Source organism: Trachypithecus francoisi, unplaced genomic scaffold, assembly GCF_009764315.1.
Source record: "Trachypithecus francoisi isolate TF-2019V2 unplaced genomic scaffold, Tfra_2.0 Lachesis_group10, whole genome shotgun sequence".
Lineage (NCBI taxonomy): Eukaryota > Metazoa > Chordata > Mammalia > Primates > Cercopithecidae > Trachypithecus > Trachypithecus francoisi.
This window is the reverse complement of record NW_022681455.1, coordinates 84,808,284-84,816,036: the sequence shown is the minus strand read 5'-3', so window position 1 is coordinate 84,816,036 and position 7,753 is coordinate 84,808,284. Positions and strand designations below refer to the sequence as shown.

General features: G+C 42.3%; 1 protein-coding gene across 1 annotated transcript; it reads left to right on the top strand.

Annotated features, from left to right (window-relative positions):
* The first annotated feature begins 2,365 nt into the window (after nt 1-2,365).
* ZNF720 (zinc finger protein 720) lies at nt 2,366-6,969 on the top strand. Its single transcript, XM_033219838.1, has 3 exons — nt 2,366-2,458; nt 6,157-6,283; nt 6,788-6,969. Exons 1-3 carry the CDS (start codon nt 2,366-2,368, stop codon nt 6,904-6,906), a joined length of 339 nt encoding a protein of 112 aa, XP_033075729.1. The 3' UTR covers nt 6,907-6,969.
* The last annotated feature ends 784 nt before the right edge of the window (nt 6,970-7,753 follow it).

Below are 7,753 nucleotides of genomic sequence, written 5' to 3'. Positions count from 1 at the left end.
CTCCCAGGTTCTAGCGGTTCTCCTACCTCAGCCTCCCACATAGCTGCGATTACAGGTGCCCACCACTATGCCAGGCTAATTTTTGTATTTTTAGTAGAGATGGGGTTTCACCACGTTGTCCAGGCTGGTGTCAAACTCCTGAGCTCAGGTGATCTGCTTGCCATGGCCTCCCAAAATGCTGGGATTATAAGCAGGAGCCACTGTGCCTGGCCGTCAGTCTTTCTGATTCGGGATATTCTTTCTCTAGGAACTGGGAATCACTGATTTGAAATGTAAATAGCAAAGAAGAGAGAGCCATATCTCACAGTTTCTCTAGGAGAGCAGGCATCTACCTTCAGGCATCTGGCTTCAAGTTGCAAATTTACCTGTCACGAAGACATGAAGTTTATTTTTCCTTTGACTGTAGCCAATTAAAAAACACAGATGGCGGCCAGGCGCGGTGGCTCAAGCCTGTAATCCCAGCACTTTGGGAGGCCGAGACGGGCGGATCACGAGGTCAGGAGATCGAGACCACCCTGGCTAACACGGTGAAACCCCGTCTCTACTAAAAATACAAAAAACTAGCTGGGCGAGGTGGCGGCGCCTGTAGTCCCAGCTACTCGGGAGGCTGAGGCAGGAGAATGGCGTGAACCCAGGAGGCGGAGCTTGCAGTGAGCTGAGATCTGGCCACTGCACTCCAGCCTGGGTGACAGAGCAAGACTCCGTCTCAAAAAAAAAAAACAAAAAACACACAGATGGCCTCCCAGTTCCCAGGTGAATTTAGGATGAACTCTATCTGACAAATGGTGATGTCAGGTCTTCTGTTGAGGACTAATTATGGTGACTTTTTCATGAGTGAGTGTTTTTCCATTCTCTTAGCAGATTGCCTGTAATGTCCTTCACATTCTGGTCTGATTGTGTCATAAAACAATTTGCTTTCTTTTCTACCGTTGTGGATCATTTTTCTCATGATTCTGTTTTTAATTATATTTCCCAAACACTGAGAAATGTAAGGTTCCACAGGCCTCACTCTAGAGGGGATGTTCCCTCGAAGACTTCCCGTCACAACCCACAGTTGTGCAGCAAAGTGCCCATTGCCCGGAAAATCTGCAGGCAGAATGGTCTCTCTGCTTATCTGGAATCTTTAATCCCTTCTAGAACAGTTTGGCCAGATTTCTACAAAAATAAGTTCACAGGGCATCAGTTAGCCATTCCAGCTCTGTCATGCCCCTGGCATCTTCAGACCTGAAACTGATTCAGAGGCCATGGGGGCTGGAAACCAACCAGGCCCACACACATGCATGGAGTAGGCCTGAGAATCTCAACATTCCCTTCATCCTCTTGCCCAAATGCCCATGAATCTGCAGAGGGTGCATGCCATTCCCTGCCCCTCCCACACCTAAATCTGCAGCTCCAAATGTTGAACCCAGGTCCTGGGGTTCTCCAGGATGTGTGAGAGCAGCCTTCCTGAGGGGCTGTCTCCTCTAGTTTTCCTGTCTTCACAGCAACACCCAAGAATGCAGAGCCAGGTTGATTCCGCCTGGGATCTGCACATAAAGGCTGGTCTCCACCTGGGATCCACAAGACAGGGCCAGACTTTGGACTGAGGATGTATAGAAAATCCAGGGTACAGTTTCTGCATTATGACAAATTGACACAGACTTTGTAAAGCCCTACTTTTTGTGTGGGTCCTTCAAGTTTTCCAGATCTTGTCCAGTGAGCTGCTGCAGTTCTGTGAGGGCCTTCTGGTCCAAGCAGTATCTGGTGGCAGAATCTGTTAGTGTAAAGCAGCACCTTAGCAGAGTGAGGGCAGGGCCACCACTGTCCAGAGCCATGAATAAAACTACACCTACCTGTGAGCTGTGTTACTGGAGTAGGGTAATTTTGTTCTTCCTTGTACCAAGAGTTGGCTGATCAGGTATAGGTAATACTACACCTGGATCCAGAATCTGTGGCTCCACTGGGGCAGTTCCACTTTGTATCCTGGCCCCACAGAGTCAGCCTGAGTCTGTCCTGCCCAAATCACTACCGGGGCATCAGCACAGGATCACCAGGGACTCCCTCACCAGCACCTTGAGACATTTGGTGATGTCTTGTGCAGACTGAGGTCAGGCTGACAACAGGGTCTAATTTCTTTCCATCTCAGAGGGAAAGGAATGAATCATCCAGGATTTGTTCCTCCACTCGCAGAAGGAATCTCTTTATTTGGTATCCAAATGGGAGTTGCTCCAGTTTTCTAATGTGTGGGTGAAGAACAAAGAGGAGTTCTGGAGACTCATACTGATAGGTAAACCAATTGCTTCCATTTCATATGGCCATTAGATCAACACTTGTAGCAGCCATAGTCCCTACCATCCAGGAACTTTCAGTCTAGAGCAGATGGATAATGGCCAAATTCAGCATCATGTGGTCCTGTGCAAGCACAGAGGTATACAGGGAACTTGGGCTTGATTTGGGACACTGCCCTTATGTTGACATTGTGAGTTCTGATGTCACCACCTGAAGGACCACCCATGGACAGAAGAGTTATTATTTCTATTGATTTTCTCTTGATTCGGTTAATATTTTCCTATGGTTGGGAAAAAGCTGAGTGTTGGGAGGGAAACTGAGGCAGGGCTTACATAATGTCCTCAGGAATGTATCTAGACTTGCTGGCTCCTTGCTTAGGAGGAGCCTCCTAGGCTCCTCAATTGATTGTATTCCCATTATCTCAAGTAGCAGAACATGTTCCATATAAATGCTAAACCATCACAACTGTAAATCATGTGCTTAATGCAATGTGTCCTTTTGACCTCCACATTCTCACCACCTCTTTCTTTGTTGGATTACCAATAAATAGCATGTGCTGTCAGAGCTCGGGGCTTTTGCAGGCTCTGAACAATAGCGATGGACCTCTGGTGTCCCAACTTTTTCTCTCCCGCTTTTTCTCAATCCTTTGACTCCGCCAGACTTTGTCACCCCCACGACCTGGTGATGGGTCTGATCACCCCAACAGCCAGAAAGCCCTACATATTTTGATTGCATTGCTTGTTAATAGATTTACAAAATAGTTAAAGATGAAACAAAATTAGAAAAACTCTGGGAGTCAAGTTCTTGTGGTCAGGCTTAGAAAACACAGGACTGAAAATAAATCAGCAACATAGAGATGAGAAGCCTAGGGCCTGCCCACTGCCCCTAGCCTTGCTCTGCCCCAACCCTGTCCAAATCCACCCTCTTCTGAATTTGGTTCAGGTCTGGCCCCATCTTGGAACCTACCTTCACAGAACTGTTTGTTGGAGATCAGACTTCTGAGTGGTTGCTCTTGCTGGTTCTCCAGAGCTGGTGCTCACAATTTCCCCAAACCCAAAAGCAGTTAAGTGGGAGCAAAGGACAATATGGGGGCCTGAAATTTTTTCTTCGTTGAAACAGTGCTTCTAGAGACATCCCACCTGGCAACCTTTTTTCCATTCCTGAGGATCCAGTAGTTGCTCCACAAGTAGTACAAAGTCAATGTAAAGACGACAGTGAGAAATCCTTATGAACTAAACTTCACCCTTCTTTTCCGTATCCCTCCCATCTGTCTATAGTTAGCTTTTATAGTGACAGGGAAACAGAAGAAGAGAGAGAAAGGCTGGGCCATCATCTAAATCTTGCAGGGAATTATGGGATACTCAGGACCCACATCCCAGGGGCTTATGTGGCTTAACTCACACCATGTGATGTTGCCAGCACAGTGCATCCTGTGAGCAAGTAGTACAAGCTCAGTAAACACTGCTTTCATGCATGTATTCATACTGTTTTCCAAATGCTGACTTAGATGTTACTGTCCTCTCCAGCCTCTGGAGACTTTAAATGGCTGGCAAAGGATGTGATTTTTCAGGACAGTGGTTGGTGGTCCTCGCTGTGAATGAAAAGTATTTGCGTTGTGATTAGAGTATTGGGTGTAAGGGACTCTGTGTGCTGTGCCCGCTTCCTCTAGCTGTCTGCTAATGATAATGGGTCTTAAGCCGATTCGTGGAACTTTTCCAAACCTGCAGAATCACAGTCCTTAGCACAGGCCCCAGAATACCAAATGATGTGTATGCATATTGAAGCTTGAGAGGAATGCTTAGCTCAGTGGTTCTCAGCCCAGGCTTCTAAGTAGGGTCACATGGCCAGTTTGAAGAAATATGGCCACCTGTATGTTTCTCCACAGATTTTATTATTCTACTCAGATCATGATTTACTTTTTTCCCCCACTGATATCACATAATGATTATGGGTCCATCTGTACATCAGCATTGATACCAGTTCGTCTCATTACAGCCGATGGTGTACAACCAGCTCATTCCCCTGGTTCAGGTGCTCTCTGCCGGATTCCTTCACTAGTTATTTTTCTCTTTGTTGTTAATGAGTATCTAGGAGGGAGGATTTACTGAGTGATGCGTATAAAACCATCTCGTTTAATTCAGAGACTCCCATTGCTTTCTAGTTTCCCTTTGCTTGTGGGTTGCTTTGGAGAGTGAAGGCTCTCACGTTTGTTGACTGTAAATACTGGTTTTTGAAACTGGAAGTTCTGAAATAAGCCTCACTTCTGTAGGTTTCCACTTCAATTTATTCATGTCACAAGCATACACTCCTTTATTTTCTGTATTTTCAGAGAAAGATAACAATTAACATATAATTTATATACCCATTGTCTTAAAATTCTAAAATATAACGCAGCACTTAGAATAAATAAAACAAAAAGTTGGGGGGAAAAAAGCAGACTCAGAAGCACAAGCTCTTATTTTAGTTTGTATCGTTGTATATATTAGTCTCCATAGTTTGTTTAAAAAACAGAAAAAGACATCATCCACAAAGAGTTTTATAGTTTTAACACAATTTAAAATACTTCTTAATTTTCTTAAGAAATGTTCCGTCACTTTTCATGTACGTATAGTTACCATTTCTATGTATGTGTGTGCGTATGACATAAGCATCATTTGATCAGTTTTGTGTTGCTGCCTTCCTGTTTTCATCATCTTCTCAGTTGTGACACCTGCTCTGAACATTACTTTATGGTTATCTCTGCATATTGGCCTGTATGTCCCTTTAAAATGAATTCTAAGTTAGATACTGGAGTAAAATACAAGCTCTACTGTATACTAGATATTTGGCAAAAAAAAAATTTTCAGGCTTGAGACAGATGGGGAGGGTTGACAAAATATTTTTATAAAAGAGGAAGAATACTATTATTTCTCACATAGATTATTTTTATGGTTTTATCAATACATGAAAAACTGCTAGGATGCCATCTAGTATATAGTAAATGTTCAAAAAGGATTCTACTATTCTTGCTATTATGTTATAACCTGTAAATTTCATAAAACTCTCAATTCCACATCATCCCTGCATTCTTCCCTCAGTGTTCTACCTCTCTGCTATTCAAAAGTGTGGCCTGTGGAACTGAGGCATTGACATCACTGGTGAGCTTGTTAAAAATGCAGAAACTCAGCCCCAACCCCAGATCTCCTGAATCAGAATCTGCATTTGAACCAGTTCTCCAGTTTATTGTTGAATACAATAAAATTTGAGAAGTATGTCTCTAAGTCACCATGACTTTTCCACCTGAGAATTATACACAACTAATTGTAGATGATGTAAATATAGACTCAAAAATGTATATATTCCTATGTTGATGGCTTAGTTTTTTGGTTTTTTTGGTTTTTTGTTCTTTGAGACGGAATTTCGCTCTTGTTGCTCAGGCTAGAGTGCAATGGCACAATCTTGGCTCACTGCAACCTCCACCTCTCGATTCAAGCAATTCTCCTGCCTTAGGTTCCTGAGTAGCTGGGATTACAGGCAAGCACCACCATGCCCAGCTAATTTTTTGTATCTTTAGTACAGATGGGGTTTCATCATTTTGGACAGGCTGGTCTTGAACTCCTGATGTCAGGTGATCCATCCACCTTGGCATCCCAAAGTTCTGAGATTACAGGCATGAGTCACCGCACCCGGCCTTGATGCCTTAGTTTTATATTTTATATTCCATATAGGCATAGTACCTACACTGGTTTTGTGGCTCTTATGTCATTCTCTTTCCACAGAGTTAGAGAATACATTAGAAAATATTATTGTGTTTAAAAGTATCTTATTGAATATTTCAGGTCACTCATATAAATCAGAGTCACTCTGCCTATGGCCACATGGTCAATGTGCTATTTATTTTTATTTCAGGGACTGTTGACATTCAGGGATGTGGCCATAGAATTCTCTCAGGAGGAGTGGGAACACCTGGACTCAGATCAGAAGCTTTTATATGGGGATGTGATGTTAGAGAACTACAGAAACCTGGTCTGTCTGGGTGAGGATAACTTGCCTTTGGAATATCTAATATCTAATAACTAAGGGTTTTATTTCTATCCTTTGTAGAATGTCACTTGGGAGCTTGTGCTTTATATGAATGAATTCAGATTCCTGCTTCCAGGAAAAAAAAATTGTGGGTTTGTTGTAGAAAAGACTTCCTAATGTTTGATCTTGACATTTGCCTTCTTTCTTGAGATGATGTTGAAGCTTCACTGTAGTTTAGTGGTGATTCTAGAAATGGAGTGACATAAACTATGATTGCCCACACTTTAAAATCCAATTCCTTCTCCTTATTTTTGACTCAGTCATACTTGGAAGTGAAGCTCAGGATTCCCGTGTTTAAAATGCTTCCTAAATATTCTAAAGAAACTGACAGGAAACAGTGTTTGGGGAAGTAATTTTCTAGGATCCTCTATAATGTTCCCTCTTTACTGAGTATCCTACTGAGCTGGCAATTAAAGAACTCCCAGCAAGAGTCATGTGACTTTTTCTAATAAAACAGGTCTCGCTGTCTCTAAGCCGGACCTGATCACCTTTTTGGAGCAAAGGAAAGAGCCCTGGAATGTGAAGAGTGAGGAGACAGTAGCCATCCAGCCAGGTAGGTGGGAGCAGATGAAGTAGATGACATGAGTGAGAGATCCAGCGGTCAAGAAAGAACCAGACCTTGGAGTGTGGATTGGAAAGTTCTCCAATGGAAATGATTTTTGAGACACCTGGGTTTATTTCTTTCTCTTGCTGTCACAGAGGGACATCTTCTGTCTCATGTTCTTAAATTATCGATGATTCTCCTTCCCCTTCTGTGATCCACCATCAAATTCACAGTGACAGCCAAAGTGCTCCCCTTGGCCTGTGAGGGCCTGTGTGATCTGACTGCCCTTGCATTGATTTGGGGGCTCTGAGAAAGTCTGGGCATGTTTCTACCTCTGTGTGGAACCACTTTTAAAGTTCTGGTTTTGCCTCATGTCAGAAATGTACTAATCCTATGGTGGTTTCCAAGATGATCCTACAAAAATTGAGACTCAGTAATTTCATCAGAGCACAAAGTATCTTCCTAAATGTAAAAAAAAAAATCTGATTCCGTATTTCACTTCAACTTTTCATCTTTCCTAGCCTAAACTAAGGCTAGAAATATAAGCTCTATGCACAAATTCCACAGATTTAAAATTATTTAATATATTACTTACTATGTAGAATTCTTAACTAAATGAGTGTCTATGGGGAGTTTAGAACATTGCCCATTATATTGGCTAAACTCTCAACTTTTACCTTATATGTTAATAAGATTTTATAATTTTATCTGGATAATTGTGAAGTTTAATGTGGTCTTTATGTTCATTTTCTTTCTTTTCCTTTTCTTTTTTCTTTTCCTTCCTTCTTTCATATAGATTTTTTCCCACACTTGTAAATTGTATATATTTAAGGCATACACCCTGATAATTTGATTTTACAGATGTATACATTGTATAAT